The following is a 25,596-nucleotide window of genomic DNA, read 5'->3' as shown; positions in this document are numbered from 1 at the left end:
GCGGTCTTGTGTTTATAACAGCAACAAAACACATTAACAGTTTGTGCTTCCCAGCTCTAATCTTATTTCATAAGCTCTCTCTTCAAAAGTCTTTGATTTTCATCATAATCTGGTTTTCCATAATAATAATAAGTCCAGTGTTTATGCCTGTGTTGCTGTCTGTTGTAGTGTAAAACGACTAAAGGGAGAGCAGGTGGTTACATGAAAGTGAGTGAGAAAAGGAGAAGATACGGAATAATGACATATAACAGTATAATCCTAATGTTAATTTAAAATTAAATATTCCTCTAAATATGGCTAAAAGTCCAAAAAACGTCAAGAGTCCCTTCCTTACAGCACCCGCTACCTAAATGTACTTCCAGCGCCACTGGATACTGCTTAGCATAATAGATACATAATAGATCATCATAATAGATACATCATGGATACTGCTAGGCTAGCATAATAGTGGATTTGCGGCGGATTATTGAAGCTGAGTGCTCGCTATCATCACTCCACTTGGGGCTAAATGAAGGAATTTCCTCGCATAAAATTTCGGTCGATATTTCAAGTTGCGAAAGTGTTTAAATAGGATTGCTTTAAAAACAAACTACTGCACGCCTATTTCTGTAATGAGGGTAAAGTTGAACACATCATCGGTGAGTCCCGGTTCAAGCAGGATAATTTACTAGCACTTTGTAGAGATCCATTATGCACACAGAGGGGGGTGGCGTGGGTGGGTACAGTATGTTCACAAAGCATGGTTTGAATTCCAGTAGGCGAACAGATCCAATTAACTTTTGTCTTCCGGCCATTACAAGTAGTTAAGTACAACCTTATGATTTCAGGTTTCCACATAAAACGAGCAGGCTAGTGAACTTATACCTTTGGTAATTGAGTGTGACTTCCTGATGGCAGCAGAGGCTGCAGCTGTTTTCTGTGGAGGCTTTTTGGCAGCGTGTGGATCCGAGCCGTCCCGGGCCGGGCCAGGTTTAGCACCCCTCTGTTAAATAAATGGAGTCGGCCCCGGGATATCGGACAACTCGCAAAGCTTGTTTACTCTCTCTACTCACGACTCCCAGATGTCAAGAGCTCGGATTTTTGTCAGACCTTCTTCCGCTGTTGCACAGTGCGTTTGATTTTTCACATCAGTCTCGAGTTAATCGATGTTTTTTCCTTCATTACGAGCAACATCACCGTTTGTGTAACGCGCCCTGGCACAGGCGGCCTCCCCTCTGTCTGTCCATCTGTGCAGCTTCCCGTTTTTGATACTGGAGGAGGCTTGCGAAACAAAATGGCCATTGTGTCCCAGAACATAGCTGGTAGTTAGTTCTTACTGGGAGACTCTCGGTGGAGCGTTTCCAAATGTTTGAAAGTCTCGCTCCCTCCCTCCAGTGTTATCTTGCGGAGGGTGGTGAAAACTTAAAGGGCAGATCATTCTAATAGGCCACACTGGCCCGGGGCAACGGTGCAGCTGTGCAGGGAAGGCGGTTGCTGTCTGGGGTGGACTGTAAATCTTAAACCCCCCCCCCCACCCAGCCCGCCTCCTCCCGCTGCCTGCCTGCTTCCCTCCTCCCTCCCTCTCCCCCGTCGGTTTGTGGAGCCAAGTAAAAATGAGACTGTGTTTTATGGATTCCTTCAAGCCTCTTTAATGCGTTTCATCTGCTGGCGTTCTTCACGTCACGGTAGATCTCTGAGAGCTGCCTGGGCCCTGCTAACACACTGGCATGCAGATGCACACATGCACGCGTGCATTCGCTCTGTCTCTGTCTCTCGTTCACTCAGTCACACACACAGAATCCCACCTACTCCATTCCCCCTCTTCCTCTTGCCATTATTACTCATTCCAACCAGATTTATGCGAAAGTCAGATAGGAATTTTATCCGGGCGGCGTATAGGAATAAAGAGTAAACAATGGTGTAGCTTTGAGATAGTTTTTCGCTAACCAGCCCATGCTATTTAGTTTGGAATCCAGCCGTCCAACATTAGCCATCCAACAAAAGTTATTTTTAGGCAGGACTTTCCAACCATATGATTTCTTCAGAATCTTTACTTTTGAAGAAACAATGCAAATGCTGCAATCATGCTACTGATGAGTGCCACTCAGCTCTGAGGCCTTTCCCAGGGACAGAGCCTGTGGTAAGCAGTAGCCCAGGGACAGAGCCTGTGGTAAGCAGTAGCCCAGGGACAGAGCCTGTGCTGGTAAGCAGTAGCCCAGGGACAGAGCCTGTGCTGGTAAGCAGTAGCCCAGGGACAGAGCCTGTGCTGGTAAGCAGTAGCCCAGGGACAGAGCATGTGCTGGTAAGCAGTAGCCCAGGGACAGAGCCTGTGGTAAGCAGTAGCCCAGGGACAGGCTGGTAAGCAGTAGCCCAGGGACAGAGCCTGTGCTGGTAAGCAGTAGCCCAGGGATAGAGCCTGTGGTAAGCAGTTGCCCAGGGACAGAGCCTGTGCTGGTAAGCAGTAGCCCAGGGATAGAGCCTGTGGTAAGCAGTAGCCCAGGGACAGAGCCTGTGCTGGTAAGCAGTAGCCCAGGGACAGAGCCTGTGGTAAGCAGTAGCCCAGGGATAGAGCCTGTGGTAAGCAGTAGCCCAGGGATAGAGCCTGTGGTAAGCAGTAGCCCAGGGATAGAGCCTGTGGTAAGCAGTAGCCCAGGGACAGATGAACCGAAGAACCTCGTCTGTCCCGACTAATAACGTTAAGTTTCTGTCTCGTAATGTAAAAGAAGTCTAATCCCACCTTCCCTCGCCTGGTATGTTGACTGACTTCAAAGGTTCATGCAGTCTGCTCTAACCACAGGAAATTATCTTAATTGAATTGCCTACCAGCAAGTCAAACAAGCGCCTTCACTCTTTAAGAAAGCAACTATACCAATGTCACTCAAGTGTCAGTGGAGCTGCTGGAGTGATGCTTCCTCTGCTTATTAGAGCAGAATTCATCCTCACTACCTTCTTAATCAGTTATCAGTTATGCAATTATCAAACCTCGCAATGTTAATAGCCTTTTTAGTTGCCACATTAAACAGGGTGATGACTGTTTTATTATCTGTTTTGCCACAAACACACCACCCACGCACTTGGCAGGTGTAAATCATCTGATAGACGTATCCAGTTTCATTTGAACAGAATGTAAAAGGGCAATTGAATATGTTGTTGTAGGCTACCTCCCATAATACACTCCTGTAGGCTACCTGTAATGCGCAGCGTAGTGGTTCAACATTAGTTCTTGCTGTAAAGTGGTTATTGTTTTGATTAGAATATATTTTGTTATTTTATATTCTGGAGGCAATGTTTTCGGGTTGTCTGTCCCATTCATGTTAACGCGATATCTCAGGCACGCCTTGAGGAAATGTCTTCAAATTTGGCACAAACGTCCACTTGGACTCAAGGATGAACTGATTACAATTTGGTGGTCAAAGGTCAAGGTAACTGTGACAAAAAATATATATAATATAATGATAAAAAAAATCGAGTGCTGCAGGAATGAGTCCTACAACCCGGAAGTAAGGTTCCAAAACCAAAACCAACCAATATTCCCATACAAGAATCGCATTGACTTCCAGACGAAGGTCCAGGCGATGCTAATGTAACCAAGCGTTTTGGGTTCTATATATATTGTATTTATGGATGAAATAATGACACGGTGACCGCTTCATTTGGGACCTGCTGCCATCCGTTTACTTGCCAGGGGCGAGAGAGAAATACATACAGAGTGGACCACCGTCTACTTCCTCTTCCGGATTTCAAAATAAAGGTACTCCATAAAAAATACAGAAAAGTCTGTTACACTAACTTCCGGGTTGTTGGCCTACTAAAATATGTGATCCCTGCGGTACTCTATTTCATAGTTAAGCCACAACATAATATTGCTTCTTGGGTAGAGCGCTGTCAAACAATAATAGAACAATGCCTTAAATACCTCGTCTGTCACAGAACAGTCACAGAACAATCACACAAACCTTTTGCTAACATTAAATTAAGGATTTGTCCCTTAGGTGACTCAAAATTATCCAAATATGATATCTTAAAAGAAATCCTTGTACGTGAAATGTGCCATTATATGCAGTTTAGCGAGTTATAAGAATACTGTGCCTCCATCATTACTGCTCCATCAAGTATAAGAATATATAGGCCTAATAATGCCCATCAATCTATGTACCTCATTTGGCAAATGGGTCAAAATGATGAATCCAAGGTCATGTGTTCAAAACCAAGGGTTGAGCAGTTATGGACTTCGAGTCATTTAAATGTAACTTCACTATTAGTTGAGATGGAAGACCACAAGATGGAAGATTTCACAGTAGTGAACTGTATACAACAAAGAGAAATGTAGTCAGAAAAAATGCCCCCCCCCCCTCTCTGTTCCTGTGCCGAATTCAAGGTAGAAGGCAACAAGTCCAAGATCCCTGAAAGCTGCAAAGCAGCTTCTGTACTGAGTATCCCTTGAGTTCGGCATTCCTTAAAGTCAACAGGCAGAGAGTATATCAAAGGCTGTGGTTTACTGGCAGCGTGCGGTGTGGAGATAAAATCAGCAGGTGAGGTCTCTTCAATGCACCAGTGTTTATCTGTGTTTGCTGCAGCTGGCAGGCCCTGATAACAGGCTGACATTGTGGTGCGGAGATGATGCTCACCCTGGACAAATCCCACCTAAACAATGGAGCTCCAAAAGTTTAACTGATGGACCGGTTTTGCATCCGTGGATTAAGCCTGGTCCCTACACACTTAATCCTGCTTCCCACCCGCAGACACGGAGGTACCGTAACCAAGCCGGAGGTAACACGGGGGCTCAAACCTGCGAGCCTTGTGTTGGATAGGCAGGACACCTAAAAAGAGGAGCTACCTTAAAACGTGCTTAAACACTTGTCTAGTTCACAATTTTGAAAGATGCATAAAAGTGGGGTGGGGAGTGAACAAGGGTGTGTGTCTGGGATAACCCATCTTTAGGCGCGGAAACTCTTTTCTGATCACAAAGCGTCTGAGGCTGCCAAAGGCCAAATACCTGCCTGACATCACTGACTGAGGTGTGGCCAGATATTTCTCCCCATATAATAGAGAGCAGTGCAACGATGTTCTGCCTCTAGAAGTGAATGCAGGCCTTCATCAAAACATGTTGAAATTAAGTGCAGCATTAATGCTATTCATGATATACATTAGAAGCCATGTAACGATGTTTACAGCACACAAAAAGAGGAAGAAGACTTAAAAGGCATTAATACTGTTAAAATAATCATGTATCTATTAATTAAAAATATGATGTAATTATACAAGTTTGGAACAGCGCTGCTGGTTGATACTTGTCGCTGTAGAGCAACATTTAAGATACAAAAGAAGAAAATCCCCTCACGATTAACGATTTGAGTAGTTGCCTCGATTTGAGCTGTGATTTGCGTGTGAAAACTGTTAGTCGGCACTTAGTCGGAACAGTTTTGAGACCTCTCTCCGCCGAAACATGCTAATCTTGTTTTAATAAGAGGTGATCACTCATGTTTTTGACAATTTTTACCTCAAAGCTGATATTAAAAGTCTTTTATTGTGCCCTCTGGGACAAAGTGACTTTTGGAGCGCTGCTATGAGGTTGTGTTCTCTCTCTCTCTCCCCCTCCCTCCCTCCCAGGAGGAATGTTAAAATACCCTTATCCCCTATCTGGCTGAATAAAAAAACGACCCAAAGCTAAAGTAATGTTTACATTGCATAACAAAGAGCTCTTGCATGTGAAAAGGCTGAACCCAGTTCTCTTTATGATTAATGTAGTGTAAAGCAAACAGTGATAGAGGGGGCCTCATTGAAAAAGATTTTCTCAAACAAAAAGTCGTTTATTGTGTTTGCTATATTCACCTTACAATCTCTCACAATTGGTTTTGTTTCTCCTTCATGGTGGGTGAGCGGTCACCCTGTTTCACAGCACAGTGTGGGCCTTGCTGCTACCTTTTTCGGGTTGCCATGTTTGCTCTGCATAAACCCACACCCATTCTGCCATGAATGCATTGATCTTTTTTAAGTTCAACAAAATTATATTTGATTACTGATAATGATTGCAGACAATTATGTTAATCTGCACGGCCTTAGAGAGGAATGTCACTCATTTTAAGAATTCAGGCATGTTATCTATCTCTACAGTTGAGGACCATCTCACTCCCTCCTAAAGACACAAGCTATAGAGAAGAAGGATTAATGGGACTTCTGACATGCTGAGATGTATCATCCTAAGGCTGATGAGAATCACAATGTGTGTTTAAGCTTTTAAATCGGATTTATTTCAATTATCATACAGCTTGTCTGGAAACTCACAGAACGTCTCTGTGATCAGCAGCTGCGTAGGCGTCAGTAATTTGCTGGTTTTGGATTTTTACAGAATAAATTTCCTCCAGGCACAACTCCACAAACAAAATGTGATATGTTAATGTGATAGCTCAGTCTTGACATGCAACAAAACAAAAAAAGTGCTACTTGTAACTTATCCCTCTGATTCCAGACTTGGTGGGTACGCAGTAGTCGTGCTTTCAGGTCTGAAGTAGTAGACAATGTAGCCGTTTCTCCATCCTGGGTATGGACACACTCACCTTTTCTAGATGTTTTTAAACCGTATTTTCAGTTGGAGTTATTCATCTGTATGACATCACCCATCAGGGCGTGGCCGCGCGTGGGACAATCTCCCACATGTTTGTAGTAATTACACACAGCAGTCTCTATTATTGAGTGATCTGTCCCAGGTTTTATGAACAACATGCCTAAAGGATAACATTGAGTGGTATTTCCCCTTAAAGTAAGTATTGCTGGATTAACATGATTTCTTTACTTTAATGTTAACTTTGGCAAAGGGCGGCGGGGATAATTACACGTGCCAGAAGCCAGATCTGAAAACAGACTGCCTGTTCATCCGTCTTTAGTGGTGATATCCAGCATTAAGACGTATTAAGCCCTGATGTTCCATATTTGTGGGCACTTGTATAATGAGCAGCATTCTTGAGGTCAAAAGTCTAGATGTGAGAGTTCGGGGGGGGAAGGGGGGAGGGGGGGGTTGTAATTCAGAGGGGCGGAGGCAAACAGTGACATCACATCTCCCCCAAGCCAAATCAGCATAATAACACACCGCCACAGACACAATGACACAGGCATGAAAACACACCCAGTGTCTGTCCCGTCTTTGTTTGTGTCTCTCTCTCTCTCTCTCTCTCTCTCTCTCTCTCTCTCTCTCTCTCTCACACACACACACACACACACACACACACACACACACACACACACACACACACACACACGCACACACGCACACACACACACACACACACACACACACACGCACAAGCTATCAGACCCCTGACCAGCATGTCTGCCTCTTGCGTTAATGGCAGACTTAATGACGGGGCTGTGTGACTAGCATGTGAGGAGGGCGTTGAGGCCCGGGGCGAGGGGAGGGGTGGTGGAGAGAACCGTCTGTAAATCATCTTGTGTGTGGAGCGAGACAGAGGGAGATAAAGAGAGAATCCACCATGGGCGGTTTGTCTTTGAACTGCGCTGCTCATTTCATTTGAGGCGAGCAAAAAGAGATGAGGGCTCCGGGCCAAAAAAGGTGATGATTTGTCTCACATGACAGTGTGGCCTGGCTGAACGCTCGATTTCCATTGGCTGGAGAGTGGCTGAATAACATGAGGTAACTGTACCTCGTCATGTGTTGTCCTCTATCCTTCAGTCTCAAATTATGCTGTGGTATAAAATAGGGTTGCGCGATAATATCTGCACGCCAACGGGCGATAAAGGCTTTCAAATGAAAATATCGCCATCGGGCCGATACTCAATTTCTGCCGATATGACAGGCCAACATCACGCAAGACTGTTTAAGTAGGATGAATCTAACAGTTTTGTTTGAAAGAGGAAATGTTACATAATTTGTTTTTGGGGTATGTTTTGTTATTTTGCCCCTTTGAATGTGTACATTTTGAAAAGCATTGTATTTACGTCTGCATCTGCCAGTGTGCCATCACGATAATAGTACAGTAGGCATGATGTGTTAATTCCACTACAGGAGAGACTAGATGTTCTCTGAAATTATGTGAAAAAAATTCGTGCATATATCGGCATTTGGCATCTCGGGTTTCGGCATATTGTGCATCCCTCGTATAAAAGCGACGCCGCTCAGTCAGCACCTTGCAATCAACTGCTGTCTGCTGTCATACGGTCATTATAAGAAGCTCATTGTATTCCACATTGATTTGGATGCATTCTTCCCGGCAGGCAGCGGGCGTGTGAACCTGGTGCCGCTGCCCTCAGTGGTCACCAGTCCTCGGGACATGGCGCTGGCCGCCGTCATCTGCAGCGCTCTGGCCACCGTGCTGCTCGCCCTGCTGGTCCTCTGTGTCATCTACTGCAAGAGGCAGCTGCTGGAGAAGAAGCCCAGCGGTGAGTCACCACAGGTGGAAGCAAAGCCGTCCAGAGTATCTCTTGAGAAGGATGTTTTTTCTCAGAGTCATGCTCATTAGATGCTTGGGAATATTGACCCCACACAAAGAAAGCATGCATGTTCGCTTTCAAGTGTTGCTGCTTGTGTTATTTTATTATGATCATTATCATATTACAGTATTATCATTACTGTGTTATTCAATACTGTGTTGTGAGATGTACATGTTTTCTGCCCAGCCTCTCTGAGGTCTCAGGACGGTCCCTATAGTGGGGCGGAGCTGTCTTGCCTGGACCGGCGCTGGCTCCATGACTTTCCACAGAGACCCTGCTGTCAGTGTCACCTGGGACCCGGGCACACCTGTGGTAGGTTACGGTTCAGAATAAAGGGCTTTTATACAACATTCACACAAACTACAAACTGCTCATCAGGACACATTAGACAGGCATTATTTTTACTGTTTGTTGTTTTTTACTTGAGCTGCCAAGACACAAATTCTCCTTTAATAACTGGGATAACATCTATGGGACTAAGTATGTGGGCCATAAGGAAAAAGTGGAAAGAAAAGAAACTTAGTGCTATTGTTTTCCCCCTACATTACCCCTAAATGTTGCCCACGCATTATATTGTAGTTCTTAACTTTACCACTAGGTCTGCAACTAGCCCATTGTTAAAGGGACAGTTCACCCAAAAATGAAGCTTCTGTCATTTACTCACCATCATGCCAGTTGCAACACAGGTTAAGTTAGTCCATATAACTCAAGAGAAAACCAGTCACCAATGCTCACCATTCACTTCTGTACAGTACCACTGAGGTTAATGGTGACTGGTTTTCTCTCCAGTTGTGGTGTTTCAACTGGCATGAGCGCGAGTACAGTAGATGACAGAATTTTCATTTTTGCGTGAACTGTTCCTTTAAGCTTCAAGATCGTCTTACCATGGCCTCCTTTTACTGTGTTCATGCAAACAAGTTGTGGGACGATTGTATAGTCACTGTTTCCATTTCAATAGTGTAGTCATACTACACAGGTGTTTTGGTCTCATCTTGACTTGCCCCTTTGCCTAGACTGCACAGACAGTTTCTGATAGTGATGGTGGGTGGTATCTCCTTTCTTCTCTGTGTCCATGTACTAAATGCCCCCCCCCCCCCCGTGTGTGTGTGATGTCCAGGTCCAGTTCACCTGATCCCATCGCTGTGCTGCGATGAGAGCTGCAGTCTGGGCCGCAGCCAAGACAACAGCCCCTTCCAGTCCCAGATGAGCATCAGTGACGGGTGAGGAGAAATTCTCCTGCAAATGATCTGTCTGTGAGGATGAACATGCAGCAGACTGGGCGTGTTTATAATGCTGGATAGGGCAAACACAGGAGAGGAAGCGCTGGTGGGATTCAAATCCTACGACAGCGGGATCAGAAAAGGGAGACTTTACCACTCGACTAGAAGGATAAGGATTTTTGGCCTGTTGTTTCTGATGGACTTATTGCTACCTGCTGATTGAGCTTAAGAGGAGAACTCAACCACCATTCAACATTAACCACCGAGTCACAAAAAACTGCATCTACAATGTAAAAAATACCTTGAGGCTCACTCGTGGTGGCGCAATAGTGGAGTCGAGGCCACCTAAACCGAGACTGGCTGTACAGTATATACTCAGTGACAGAAGGCAATCCTTTGATCTGAGACACTGCAATATCATATCACTGACCTTCAGAAAGGCTCAACACAGTGGGCAGAATGAAGTGTAAAAAACACCTTACTGCTGCTAAATTATGACTCCCCAAACAAAGAAACTCTATAGCCGTTTTCACACATGCGCTTTATATCGGGAAATGACCAGAAAGTGGTCTATGCCTTTCATGTGTGAAAATTGTTTTCCGGCACAAGCGCTCCCCCGATTTCCCCCTCTCCCCTCTCTGCTGCTCGCTCTCTGGCCAGTCCTTCAGTCCTCCTCCTTCAGTCAGCAGCCCGACAGGGACACAGACAGCGAAAATGGCAGCGCGGCTTGTTCCGAGAGTCTTGCAAGCCGCCCAACGCTTGTAGAAAGCAGATGCACGAAGCGAAATGTGGAAGTATTTTGCTTACGTTGCCCACAGCGAAGGCAAGCCCGGACACATCAAACGAAGCCAGTCTGTAAAAGGTGCTTCAACGCGACGCAGGTGAACGGATAAACATCGAACCAGCCAGGCTATATTTCTCTCAGACACGGATCCCAACTTCTTCAAATATTTCAGTTCAAAGACTGGTTAGCGAATGTGAAGGATACAACATACTCTTAAGTCAAACGAGTGTGATTTATTGTGTGACAAGCGAACTTATTTCACCATCGGAGTTTTGCCGACCCCCAAAATAAGGACGATTCCCCATCTAAGTGCACACGTCACTCCCCACCCGCTCTGCCGTGACCCCCCCCTCCCCCGACCCCCCTCAAATACAGGTAATTTGACGGGTATATTCACACATGTGAGCCCTCAGGTGTGAAGGGAAATTCCGGGAGATGGCCGATATTGATTTACAGGCAATGTTCCTGTACGCATGTGTGAAAACGGCTTTTGTGGTTTGTACAGTATATAAGCAAATAGTATGACTGATGGTTTGGACGACATCTCTGCAGCCACTGCTCTGCTCTCCCACGCCTTGTCTCCTGTTGTCTACCTCAGCGCTTGAGGGGAGTGGTTTCAGTGGTAAAACTTTCAAACTACAAAGTCATTGGTTGCAATTGAAGGGGGTATTTTTACACACAATCACAGTAAAAAATAAGATAAAAATAAACCAATCAGACAATACACAGGCAGCTAATAATGTCACTGCAGTTGTGGTCTTGACTGATGTTGAAATAAATTCATGAGTCCAGCTTCGCTTGTCCGAGACCGAGTCAACACTGAGACTGAGGGAGGGCGAGTCCGAGATGAGATGATCAAAATGTGGTCTTGAGACCAGCCTTAGTCTCAAGTACTCTAGCAGGACTCCTCAAGCAGCGTTGTAGTCAAGTCACTATATCTCGTGTTCAAGTCGATTCTCGAGTCCCCAGTGTTTGAGTCCGAGTCACCAAAGAAGATGGAATGAATCGAATCCCCATTAACCGAGTAATTTATTATTTATTATTATTGGAGTCCAACTCTGGGGTTACTGAACATGAGCGTCAATCGGCATGGAGGTGGAACACAAGTGCCTGCCCTTGCAGTTGCACGAAATTGAATAATGTCACTGATATACGGTACCTATCAATATCTTATTCCAAATTATTAGGGCCTAATCAAAAAAAGAATATGGTATGTATAGTAATATGTTTGAGAGAAAGAATATTGTTATACTTTTCTGATTTTTAATATCATTTGGTTGTTTTGTATCCAACACACCAAATAAGGACACCGCGACAAAAACAACTACAGGACCTCACAGTGTATCATTCCTCATCAGCCAGTGTTTGGTATGCGTAGACTAAACCTCCGAACACCAGGCGAGTAAACACGAAACCGTTGCTCGGCCTCGGGGTTTGTCCAAGCACAGCATTCCTATCCACACCTCTCCATACAGGAATGAGGCGAGAGTGGGACTGCCAACCTTTGCTGTTATTCTGGCTTTTTGGGCCTTATTGTATTTTTATAAATGATTCTTCAACACATATATGAGAAAACTGATTCCGAGGCAAAAAAAAAAGTGTTTGAGTTTCATTGACTTTCTCCAATTTTCTGTCATGCAGCTAAAAAGCCAAGGCTAACTTCTATCGCTATCCAAGGTTAGATGCTTAAAGGCCCATTCACACTTCGAATGAGAACTATAAAGAGAACTATCATTACAAGTAAATACACTGTTGAATGGCTCTCACACTACTAATATAACGATAAAACATCCAAAACAATAACTATAACGATATTCTTGGTTCCATCTCACAGCGATTTTTTAAATAGTTATCTTTATAGTTATCATTCTAAGTATGAATGGGCCTTAAGGCTTTAGACATCATTTTATCTGGTTAATATTATTCTTTGAAATGAGTTACACAATGGAATCTAGGCTGTTAAAGAGTTCTGCTCAAGGCTGTGACTGGACACTGAACACATTCATGACAGATTCATGGTGCTAACCCAGAGCCTTCCCTGCTATGCTTCCCAGAAACACAAACCCTGACGAGCGGAGCGGCCCGATCCATCAGGCAGCACCTCCAGAGACCGGAGCGATGTGGCAGAACTCAGAGTGCTCGGAGGGCTTGGGGCTTCCTGGGTGCAGCCCAGACCCTGCAGAGAGACTGGAGGTGGAAGCTGAAGAAGAAGTAGAGGTTGAGAGGGCAGAACAAGAAGGGTCCAGGTCGAGGGAAAACGTCCAGGAGAACTCGCCCGACCGGACCAGACCGGGATACGGCGAAGCCCTGACAGATGCTTTTCTTCCCAAGCAGCATCCATCATTTTAGGAAGGTGAGTTGACATTTTGAAAATGGTAGACTACTACTTTCCTGATCACGTCCCTGAATGATGCCATTTAACTTGCTTTACAAATGTTTAGCTCAGTGCATAGTGCCAAAGTAAGGAAGTGAATTCCCCATTAATTCTTCCATTGATGTTTTGTAAAATATTTATAAAAATAGTTTTACTTGGACAAAGTGATTCAGCTATATTCAGAATCACAAGAGACAAGAGAACATTTCTCTTGGACCAAAATAATAATAATAAAAGCCCCCCCCCCCTTTTTTAGGTTTTGGTCTGGGCGAAATGTTCTTTGGTATTTCGTGATCATGAATATAGCTGAATCGCTTGGTTTGTCCAAGTCATTTTTTTTATAAGGATTGTATGAAACGTTAATGGGAAAATGAATGGGGAATGGTCCTTAGGCCCCATGCCGAACCAGGAAGTGGGCGTAATTTTGGCCCTCTATTAAGATGCTCACTTGGCACTTGACATTAGTTGGCACGGAGTGAACAAATGACCGATCCTCAACACCCGACTGTTTACTGAGTCAAGCAAAGAGGAGACTAAGCGAGAGCAAACAGTCTTAAGCCCCGGAAAAGCGAAGGCTTTAGGTAAACTATGCCTCAAAAGGCCTGAACTGCAAGAAGAAGAAAAATCATGGCTTCTCCCATTCCAACAAATATTGAGACACTGTGAATAAATAATTCCCTCCAGGAGATTAAACCGCTTATAACGGCCTCCATTGATTCATAGAGCCGTATCGCATTGAATTTGCGAGACAAATTGTGCGTGGGGCGGATGGAGCTTCAGGGCCAGAGCAGCCTTGCTGACGTGATTCATCGGGAGGGAATGAGCTGAGACGCACAGAAAGCAACTGAGGCATCACACTGGCTGTAAAGTGTGTTCTCGCTCAGTAACAGCTGTGTACGAGCACACACACACACACACACACACACACACTAAAGTGGAATTTATGCCATGCCGTGGGTAGCACCGTGGCCAAGGAGCCTGCTGGTGAGGCTTTCGTGCAGCAGCTGACGCAAACAGCGCAAGAACTGTGATTGGCCATACCTCCTGCCACCTAGTGTTTCAGTGGTGTGGTGCAGCCAACGCGCTGAGCTGGAGTACGACTGTCTAGCTAGCTGTCGCGGACAGCCTCCTAACACAAGGTTCACATTGAAGCATACTTCTTGCTTAAACTAGTCCTTCTCAACATGGGGTCCGGGGACCACCAAAGGTCGTTGAGGGGGTTCCAGAGGGTCCCCAGCAAACCATTATTTCACTTACAAAACGTTAACACAATTAGAGAATGCAGAATGACTTTTGATCAGTTTCACTGTTATCTATCTACAATACAGATAGACAAAATCATATTGAACAATAAAAAAGATTCTCATATTTGTTTCTGACAGATCATGAAATGCCAGTCTGTGGCCCTAAGTAGGGTTCCCTGCTATATATGAAAGGTATGAGGTTGAGAATCACTGCACTTAAGAACACTGTGCTCAAACTGGAGAATTTCCCTGAAGCAATTCTTCTACAACTCGTGGACTCCCTTTGATGGACAGGGACAGTGTGTGTGTGTGTGTGTGTGGAAAGTGGAAGCTGGCTGGTTAAGGAAACAGAGATAGGGCCAGGCAGCATCCAAGCCCAGTTCTTTGATGTAGTCAAGACGATCCTGTTGTAAGCCAGTCCCCCGCCGGCTCTGGGAAGATATATTACTAACGATTGCATGTGTGTGTTCCTCTGCTTTCTCTCTTTCCAGGATGACATGGATGTCTTTGGCTCGTGTTCCAGCCTGGACTCTGTTTCAGATTACTGCCAAGTCCCCACAGACTGCACCAGCCTTCCTCACATGCCTGCCGCTGACCTCAGAGCCCCTCATCAAAAGGACCCCCGAACGGAATATGTACATAGACACAAACAAAAGCACTGCTGAGGAAAAGCCAAGCAGGAAAAGGCAAAGGCGTAGCGATCAAGAGATACAAAACAAACGCACCTAATGTGAGCTTGCTGGTCCAGAAGGTGAAATCGAATGAAGTTCAAACAACCAGGAGGAGTTTTTGACTGATTATTGTGGAACAAAGTGAATAAAAGTGGGCGTCCGCTGCTCTGCATCTTCACATGTAGAAAAGAAGCTGTGCCACAGATCATCTTCACATGTAGAAAAGAAGCTGTGCCACAGATGGAGCAGTTGGTGTTTTATGAAGCTTTTTGTTTGTAAAGGAAACCGCTGTCAAATTCAAGGTGTGAAGAAAAGTGTCAAAAGTGAAATGTTGCACACTGAAGACAATCTCGGCGATACGGAACAAGTTAAGACAATGAGGAATGTTTGTGTGATAAATTTGTTGTAGATACTGTAAAATAGTAAATAGGTCAATATTTTTGTAACATAGACATGACAATATGTTTGCATTTTTCTCTCCACGGTTGTAGTATTGGTGGCTGTGAATGGTCACCTCCACATGATATAATTTTACATATTTGTAAATAAACCACTTCAACAAGTACAAAAGTAATTTGTGTTTTCTCAAGTCCGCATAAAATTCACAAGGTATGATAAAACCCTTTAGTGACATTAACCCATTGTTACTTCAACATCTACCCCAAACACAGCCATAGAGGGTTTCTTCTGAGGTCTCTGATAAGCGTTCACACCTTCCATAACTATGTGAAGCTGCCCCTAGCTGCTGCCGCGGGTCTCACAGCCACGCTAGGCAAGTAAGGACATTGTAAGAGGGAGCAGCTGCAGTCGCAGCGCAGCTCCTAATAACTGTCTAAATGTGTTGAAACAGATGTAACAGCCGCTTATGACTCCCGAGTCTGAAGTCTGGGCCGTGTGAATCCAGAGTTCCTTTTCAAATCACCACCGGAGGCTCTGCAGTGCTCTTTGAACAGCACTGAGGCGTTGTGTTAGGTACCAACGCCAAGTGAAGGGAAACCCTCTTACCTGTTGTACAAGTCACTGTTAAAGCACTAGGTTGAGTGTCTTATTGCTTTTATAAAATGGTACTAACAAAAATACTTTATCATATATAACATATCACATATTCCCCCTGCTATCCCGGTCGATGGCCAATTGTGCCTGTATGGACGTCCAACCAAGCTGCGGGGAACACGGGCTCGAACCGGCGACCCTCGTGTTGGTAGGCACTAGGCAGGGAAACTACCGCTGCACAACCCGGACTCCCACATTATCAAGTAATAAGTAATAATTCCATTCCACCACACAATGTATCAGTAGCCAAACAACATTGTTGCCATTTTGTAAATGGAAAACAAGGCTAGGCCGGAACCTAGCATATGGCCAGCGCAATAAAGTGTTCACGAGCATCGGCACTCAAATCGGCAGACAAATTGGACTGGACAAAGCCAGATATAGGGCCCGCTTCCGCTGGCCAAAAATTGGACTGGACAAAGCCAGATATAGGGCTCAGTTGCGCTGGCCAAAAACCCACACTTGGGTACTTGCATTGTTAATATCAATCCATGCTGTTCATTGCATGTCATGTTATTTTGTGATGAAAACATGCCTGAACTTGTTGCTTTCAATCAAAGGTGGGCGCATGGCATATGTAAGGGATAATGTATACTGAGCCGGTGATTACTGTGGAAATAATGACCGACAGGTGAATGATTGAGCCCGACGCGCAGCAGAGGGCTTAATATTCACCTGAAGGTCATTATTTCCAGTAATCACCGGCTCAGTATACATTATCCCGCTTAGAACACGGCCTACAACTAAATCATTCAATAATCTGACAAAAATAATTATTCAAATAGATTTTTTAATAGCGTTTTCAACACAAAGCGGTTTCATTCGTAATTGGCACACAAGACACCACAGCTGCAACTGGTTGGCCTAATTAGTAGCGTCTGCGGACAAAATGCTCTTACCAACTGATTAATCCAGGTGTGGCAGAGCAGCGGTCGGTTGTCGAGAAATAATGACCGGTGAATATTGTTGATTGACCAATCAGAATCGAGTATTCGAGAGAGCCGTGTTCTAAAGCCATATAATGATTGAGGCAGATCCTATAATCTCAGAGAATACAGGCAAGCAGATATTCAATTTACAATATTTACAAACAAGGAAGAGTCATGCTACATCAATGTCACATGATACAAGGGAGGATGAAGGGTACAAAAAATGCAATCAACTGTAGTGAAATTTCCAGTGATATATTTTAAATTACACAATATATTTTCCATTAACATCATCAGTAGCAAGCATTGAGAAAAAGGTAAATGTAAAAAAAAAAAAAAAAAAAAAAAAAAATCCTTCTAAGCTGTGGGCTTGGCACAAGGGTGCAAAATCAAATTAATAATTTCCATGATACTGTTATTTGTAATATTGGTGACATTGTCAGTGTATGAAGGGAACAGGGCTTTCCTGAGTCTAAAACCTATATTTACACATCGTCAGCTCCATCCAGGAGCATGGAGGGTTACATACAACACTGCTAACAATGCTACATACTGTACATGTAGCCTTGCTTTATGCTTGTTATCATTGTAAAGTTACGAATTCATACCAATTACATGTTGTTGACAGCAGAGACAGACAATAAAAGGCATCATGAGCATCATGACAGGCCAGCAGAAATACAAAATTGAAAAGAAAGAATTGGTTCACAGATATAATCAAATAAAAAGACTTTGTGTAGTGAGGATGAGTGTGTGTGCCCTGTTTTGCCCTGCCTCTCTGTGCCAATCTAGTGCTCTCCCTGTCCATTGTGAAGGCTGAAGTCCGTTTCCATGCTGACAAAACAACAACTCAGCTTTCCGAGTCCATAAGGAAAGTCTCAAAGTTTGGGTTGAGCTCGGACACCAGTGCATCCACAAAGTCCTCAATGGTGGGCCGTCTCTGCAGCATCCCTGGCACAGAAAAACACAAAGCAGCGGTCTTAAGAACATGTGTGTGGTGGTCTGAAGAAAAGTGCTGGCATGGCCGCTGGGATGAACTGGACATTGTCTTTTGTTTTTTCCATGACGCTCATCTTTCTAATGGGAAAAGTGCAGTGATTTTCTGAAGTGACAAAACAAGAGCACAAGACAATGTGCAGCCACTTACAATCACCCTATTAGCTGTTAGCTGTAAGCTACATTTGCTAACCAAGTGTTCGCCAGGCTCAAAACGCTTTGATAATAACTTAACCGGTTTGAGTAACGGTCTTTCCATAAAGCCCACCAGCTTTGATATATGTTGGCTAGTTGTTGATATTATAACAATGGTGGCTCTAAAATAACGTTTTTACGGAAATGTGGGCAACTGTCATGGCGGCGACTGTCTCCTCCGGTAGTTCCGTTTTAAGGACAGACCGTCCAATCAATCCGTCCATCCAGAAAAAGTTCAGCCGCCTTGAACTTTCTGTCCATCAAAAGGTATGGAGACGTACGCGTCATCAGTGCTCCGCGAATAGACGGAGAGTTGTCTTTGAAAATGGAGAGAGAAATGAACGGAGACGGACAGACACCACGGCTCAGTGTGGCCACAGCATAAAGGTCCTTACACACCGGGAGCGTTTTTTCCCCCCCTGCGATTAATTTGCACGTCAATAAGATTTTCTGAACCTATCATCAGTCAATGCAACCGTGCATACCAACGGCAAAGTTTTGCTGAGCGTTATTGCGGTGTTTATTTTTTCGGACCAAGGTAAATTTTTCAGAAATTTGCTTCCGACGTGTACACATCTGTTGCTGTGATTGACACTGATGTCCTCCCTCACTCTCTCTTCCATACTTTCCTGTCTATCTCACTATAGAGAGGCAAAGTGAACGTCACTTCCTGCTTTTCTCTCTGTACCAGCCACTGAAAAAATATGAATGGCGGTGAACGGAGAATAACGTTACTTTGCTGATCCCGTTTGAATTGTGCCACGGGGTGCCAACATTAATTTTGTCGATTTAAAACATAACTTTGCATGTCAAGAAATGTGCAGTTTGTCGCCAAACTGTTGCACTATAAGTTATAAATCAGAAAGACTACATGCACTGTCGCCTAAGTGACCTCACTTTCTCTACCGGCAAAGCTGAAGACCGGCGACATGCCACAAGCTTCCACGAGCTATGTAGTTTTTATACAAAACTAACCCCTACGTTTCAGTTTGACGACAAAGTGCGACTTTCTTTACATGCAATGTTATGTTTTAAATTGACAAAATTAACGTTGGCACCCCGTGGTACAATTAAAACGGGATCAAAAAAGTAATGTTATTCTCCATTCACTGCCATTCATATTTTTCCCAGCGCTGGTACAGGGAGAAAGCAGGAAGTGACGTTTCACTTTGGCTCTCAATATATGTCTACTAAAGCATTAAAAAGGCCAAAAATAGCTCCAGTTTTCAAAGCACTGGAGCTTTGAAAATGACCTTTAATAAGCCTATATAAACCAGATAATGCTCTAACAAAATGTATGTACTGTACCGGTAATAAAACGAATGAATAAAACTAAATATGAAAGTGTAAATGTTATGGTGTTGATAGGGTTTACAGGACTAGATATGAAAGTGTAAATGTTATGGTGTTGATAGGCTTTACCGGGCTGTACTCAGCTCTGACAACACAATAGCGCTGCAGAGCGGGTATGACGGCGTTGCCAGCGAGCCGCTGTGAGCGAGCGATGGGAATATTCGCTCTGTGTTTTCAGAGCCCGTCTGCCAGCTCATGCGTGGAGGGCTCCCTTGCTCGCTTTACAATTCCACTGAACAGACGCTTTGAAGTCAGTTCATTTCCCCTTGTGTAGCTGCCAATGTAAATAGGCACTCTCCCCCTCCCCCTCTTTCCTGCATGGGTCACCTCCAACACACACACACACACACACACACACACACACACACACACACACAGACACACACACACACACACACACACACACACACACACACACACACACAAACATGTATGCACAAGCATGCATGAATGGAGAAGCAAAGAGTTACACAAAGGGATCCAGAACTATCACATGGACGGACAGACGGCAACGGACAGTCACACAGAGATAGGGCTGGGTATCTACTATTGTTTTTCTATCTTATCTATTCATGTTATTGTGTGCTGTATATGATCATGATGTAAGTCGCTTTGGATAAAGGCGTCTGCTAAATACCAATAAAGTAAAGTAAAGTATCGCCACTGATTTCCCGATTCGATACGATCCTGATACACAAGGTCCCTATTCGATTTCGGATACAATATCGATATTTCAGGTACAATACCAAATTTCTTGGATATGAAAGAGATTCTCAATGGACTAATGCTGTAAATTGGAACCCTCCAACCTGGTGCATTATTAAAATATTCATGTTTACGGATGTTTACGAGATCTCAAACCACGTGAGCTGAATGGGGCTAAAGCTTCAAGCATCCACGGGAAAGGGCATTATATTAAAAGATCGATATTGGGATTTATGAATCGATATCGGTTCCTTCATACGAATATCGATTTGTATCGGAAAAATCTATTATTTAACACAGAGCAGCCCTAATCAAGGAGCCCATCTTGGAGGAACTGGCTCAGCAGGTAGAAAGTGAGCCCTGGTTTGGAGCCTGGCCTGCAGTGAGTTGCCTTGCATGAGAGCAGGGATTATCATCTCCTCTTACCCACCTCGCACCCTGCCCCTCGGCTACAAGCTGATACCCACACACAGGGGTCCCCACACCACACCGCACCCACCAGGCCCCCGGATCCCAGGGAACAGACGACCACATGAAAGCACTGATTTCCAACCACAAATGATAGCCCTGATTAAAGAGCTGTGTGATGTTTTCACTGTGACCGCTGGTGACATAAATGACAGATGATGACCCCTTTAGAGTGGAGACTGGAGACCCAAATCCTATGAAGAACTCAAGCTGCTTTAATACACATTAATACTGAGGATATCCAGTGCAGCCTATCACGTTGCACCTTGAAACCCCTCACGGAAAGACCTTGCCAATACAATTTCCTGAATGAGGCAAGGTGCTTAAAGACTAAATGAACCCAACGGAATGCAAGTAGCGTGAGGGTCGGAGACGTTTCAGAGTCTGAAAACAAATCTTGTCTGAGATGACAGGGTTGAGAGGCGGACCATAATAGCGTGTCGATGATTTGATTTGACAATTCTGGGGACTGGCTTTGGCATTGGCCAATCCTGGCGTGTTCCGCCCCCAAATCGAGTGGGATTCAGTGTGGGATCCGCAGAGTACGAGGCAGCCAGCTGCTTCTGTGTAGAGCGGAGCGGACAATCCGATGCATGAGTGCTGCCCGCCCGCCTGGAATCTCCGAGGGGCGACCCCTTAGTTAACGTTATCCTGGAATGCGAGTTTAACGAGCCAGTTACATTTATTTGCATTCTTAGACATTACCGTTTGCTTTATTTTGTACGTTACATAGAATTGGCCAAGTTAGTAGTTAGTTTATGGGCTCGAAATTCTGCCAGATTACAGACACTAGGTGCCATGTTCTCCTTCATTTGGAGGAGAAAGTTCTCCTGAAATGAAGATTGATTGACAGCTGCCATGTCGTGATATGATTGGTTGAAATGGGGTAGAAATTTGATAGTGCAATGTGACGTCAGCAAACTGTAGATTACGGTTACCACCAGGCAGAGCCACGTGGACCACCGTTTGGGAACCAATGCAGTAGGAAAATCCTCTGTGTTTGGCCTACTCTAGAAGAGAGGTCAGAGGTCACGGTCAGCTACTGAAGTGAACAGCACCACTTTTGACTAATTACTGACACATGACACCAAAATAAACACACTCACAGACACACACTCTCTCACACACACACACGCGCACGCACACACACAGTACAGTATAAACCCTGAGACGACACCTGATCACAGGCTTGTTTTTTTATCATTAGTCCTATGTGAGCACACAGAGCTATACATGTAGGCTCAGCTACTGACTTGGATACTCTGTACGCTGTCTGCAGCGTCACTAGCACTTTCTCTAATAGCGGCAATTTCCTTTCTGCCTATCCACAGGGGGATTGTGATGCCTGGAGCCTCGTCTGCCACAGGTTAGTGTGTTAAACAAGCAGAGCTAACATGACAAGAGCGATGAGAGAGGCCGAGAGAAAGGGGGGGGGGGGGGGAGGGGAGGAGAGAGAGAGGCAGATGCAGAGATGGAGAGGAGGGAGGGGGGGGGGGTCTGATGGTGAAAGAGGTTAGTCAGGTAAACAGGAGCGCCCTGGCCAGCTTCTCATGGCTACCAGCTCAGGGTGTCAGCACCTGGGCCTCCGGTGGCCTCTAACGGCAGAGGATGAGAGGCTGCACAATAAGCAGCGAGGAGTGAGCCTTTCCTCAGCCAGGATCCCTGAGAGAGTTGGAGAGGAATGTGCAGATAACCTCAAAGTCATAACAAGCCTGCAGAGGAGGATCTGATCTGAGGAGTCTGCTTTTATAGATATACACACAGGGAGGCGGGGCCGAGCCAGACAAAACCCACGGCTGGGGTAAACATTCCACACGCTGTAAAACGCTAATAGCTTTGTAAAGCTGACGGGGCAGGAAGAGAACATGTGGCTTAGCTGTACCCCACAAGCACCTGGGTGACCTGAGTGCACCAATCTCAAGGCAGACAAGTTTCTCCCCCGTCCCCCCCTCACATTTTCTCCGCAATTGTACATTGTCAATTCCCCCTGCTGTCCCCGTCGTTGCGCCACACCCTCTGTTGATCTGGGCAGAGTTGTAGACTAGTACATGCTTCCTCCAACACGTGCAGTCAGCAGCTGCTTCTTTCCACCTGACAGCGAGGTGTTTCACCGGCAGAGCATGGAGGATCACACAATTCTAACCAACATCCCCCCCCCCCCCTCCCCCCCAACAGGCACCCTGACGAACCAGAGGGGGCATCGACCAGGAGACATACCACACTGGCTTCACGCCTGCAGGCACGGCCAATTATCTCTGTAGGAACATCTGACCAAGCCGGACGTGCCGCTGCCGGGAATCGAACCCGGGTCTCCGCGATCGTAGTCAAGTGCTTTTACGTCTACTACACTACCCACACACTTCCTAACTCTGCAGAGGGCTAAACTATTAATCATGAAAATGTGTGCGGAAATCCGATCACAACCTGCCAGGGCTATGAAAACTTCAACACAGGATTGTTTGTGTTTCATAGTTTGTAGACTACTGGGTGAAAGCTCGCATTTAAAAGGATTAAACTTGACAGTACACATAGGATTATCTCACCAATAACAGAGACAAGTGAGATCTGCACTACAGAGCAGGCCATCCAGCTACTTGTGCTTTGCAGCTAACTCGGTCGTATTGCTACCAGTCGCTCTTCATGCTCGATAGCATTACAATGGGTCAAATAAATTGTACAGGCAGCCACTCTTGGCCATGCACAGTGGAAAAACCACAGCCAAACTAAGGATAGGCTGCGCTTTGTGGCAAGAGCCTTAGGACAGAGGCTTTGCCATGTGAGTCATCTAGTCTTTAGAATTTCCATTTCCATTCATAATGGCACTGACACAGCCATTGAGACAAGGTTTATACCCATTATATCTCATTACCCCTGCCTGCCCCCTTAGCCAAGTTGGCCAATAAAGGCTGGGTAAAAGAGTGGGTGTTAAAAGAGACAACAATCTCTTCAAAATATATATATTTTTAACCTTTATTTAGCTACAGAGGAATTACTGAGCCCAAACACTTTCTCAGCAAAACCCCGATTCACAACAGTTACACACGTTGGCCAGTGAACAGCCAAACAAGAGCAAATGGGGGTCGAGTACGTTGCTCAAAGGCACCTCAAGAGTACTTGTCGAGGAAGGGGAGATCACTACTCACTTCACTTTCACTGGACAAATCTGACAAGCTGGTCTGGGAACATTCTAGTAACAAGATTCTTTAATCTGGCGACCACTGCCCCATCTTAAGTCATACCCTCTGTTCTTCCAATGAAATAGACTAAACAGGGGAATCCAAGTGAATGCTATGATGCATTGTTGATCTCACCAGGAAGATCCACTTGAAACATGAGAAGGCTGACACTGACTGTGCACTGGCTGTCCTAATATTTCTACAACACTGTGTACAAAATGAAAACTACAATCCTTAAAGTAAACAGAGCTTTACCTTGTACAGTGGAGTAGCCAGCATGGGATTAGATGTTTATTTACTTAAAGGGTGGTTGGAGATGCGTATCAGTGAAATGAAGGCCTATGTGGCTGGCTAACAGCTCTGAGCACATAGTAATGACAGCTCTAGGGACTGGATTTTCTGCTGGGCTGCATCAAAGTTGCAGCCCAGCATGCACTGATTGCTTGTATTTATCAACCATCTGAGTTCCAACCTAAAACAAGTTTTGTCTTTCAAGCTATCACAGTTAAAGATGCTGAGAGGGAACTGTCTGATGATGATCAATATTCTTCTATGAATTAAAATACTACAGTAGTCACATCTGTTTAGAGCATAATAGCACCTCAGACGGCTTTCTATTCTTCACTGTAGATTTGTATGATGGTGAGGCTCTGATTGGCAGTACTGAAAATATGCATGCAGACAGTAAAGAACGCCCTCTAGAGTAGGGAGGGTTGTTCACAGCATTTACTGACGCATGTGTCTGAAAAGTAGTTTAGTAATAAATAAATGAATGAATAAATTAATAAATAAATGAATGAATAAATGAATAAATAAATAAATGGGCAGAAAAAGTAAAATGTTCCATAAATCGCTATCTGGTCCCCTCAGAGGTAACAAGCCTCTCCATTTTTCATAAAACACCTTGTGGTGTTTTGTGGCGCTAATCAGCATTGTTGGAACGCGTCTTCGACCAATCAGACTGCTTGGTTGGAACGAGCGGTTTCATCAGAGCTATAGATCCTAACCCCCATGGGTCGGCTGTGTACTGTATGTGAGGCAGCCACAGGTTTAACTGGTTGACTTGATAGGCCGATCGCACGCACTCACAACTTTTGAGGGTGCTGCAATATGCTGCAGCGGATATTTAAAATGTGAAAAGACTGTAGTCTACAACGTTGAACGCCTATGGAAGAATATTCAGACACTGACATGGACATAGTGCTTCAAACAATAATGAGATAGTGACATTATCAGGTTAAGTAATATTCATACTCCTAATCATACAAAAACACATTTCTGGCTGCTCCAGGAGCTTCTGCTCATAACCATTCGAAACATGTCAAGGTGCGAAAAGCAATTACCTCAGTCAAACCTGGAGGCAAAGCATCGGCTCACGGCCTCTATAATTACACCTTTGAAGTTCAGGAAGCCTGCTTTTTCTACAAAACATGTTTTCGACAGGCCAAAAAAAGCCAGTAAGACAAGGGTGATGACAAACATTGTGCTGGGCAGTTATTCTCTACTGGGAGATGTCGCCTTCTTTCCTAGAAAACACTGTGCTCCACCTGTGCTTACAGCACAGGTGGAGGAGCACCAGTGTAGTGGAGGGCAAACCCTACTGAACTTAAGTTACCCCTCCTTTCTATTTGTGATGACATTGATGAGATGTGATTGATTTATTGACTTTCATTATGCACTGCTTTACAGTGTTGTGGTCATCAAGGAGCAAATCCACATCTCTCTGTACCTGAGCGCCATCACACATTATCACAGTGTACAGCAATCATTTCTACATGTATTCTTTATTGAGCAGCATCTCCTGAATAAAGGCCGTAAATGTTGAAGTGTGACGTCGCCCTGTCTCTCTGTCCTTTTTGGTCTTTTTAATTGCTGTATTGTGGACTTTGTACTGTCATTTGCTGGTTGTATGTTGTCTGTTATTGCGCTTGGATTTGAAAAAGCAAAATAAAATATTCTTAAAAAAGGCCGTAAATGTTGGGACTCCTAAAAACATGACATTTC

The 25,596-nt window shown here is 44.7% G+C and overlaps 2 protein-coding genes across 2 annotated transcripts in view; one reads left to right on the top strand and one right to left on the bottom strand.

The window, feature by feature from the left end:
- tnfrsf19 (tumor necrosis factor receptor superfamily, member 19) overlaps positions 1-15,274 on the top strand; it is a 29,017-nt gene extending 13,743 nt beyond the window's left edge. Inside the window, exons 6-10 of the mRNA XM_083637036.1 lie at positions 8,209-8,373; positions 8,611-8,736; positions 9,542-9,644; positions 12,483-12,781; positions 14,538-15,274. Of these exons, the coding sequence (XP_083493162.1) occupies positions 8,209-8,373; positions 8,611-8,736; positions 9,542-9,644; positions 12,483-12,777 (689 nt within the window). The 3' untranslated portion in view covers positions 12,778-12,781; positions 14,538-15,274. The remainder of the gene's footprint in view (positions 1-8,208; positions 8,374-8,610; positions 8,737-9,541; positions 9,645-12,482; positions 12,782-14,537) is intronic.
- A 1,786-nt stretch (positions 15,275-17,060) lies between these two features.
- The window catches only part of LOC310776815 (mitochondrial intermediate peptidase-like), a 36,927-nt gene continuing 28,391 nt past the window's right edge, over positions 17,061-25,596 (bottom strand). Inside the window, exon 19 of the mRNA XM_083637003.1 lies at positions 17,061-17,650. Coding sequence (XP_083493129.1) covers positions 17,550-17,650 — 101 coding nt within the window. The 3' untranslated portion in view covers positions 17,061-17,549. The remainder of the gene's footprint in view (positions 17,651-25,596) is intronic.

This window comes from Poromitra crassiceps (genome assembly GCF_964638095.1).
Source record: "Poromitra crassiceps genome assembly, chromosome: 5".
NCBI classification, from domain to species: Eukaryota; Metazoa; Chordata; class Actinopteri; order Beryciformes; family Melamphaidae; genus Poromitra; species Poromitra crassiceps.
This window is presented reverse-complemented; position numbering and strand designations above follow the sequence as displayed.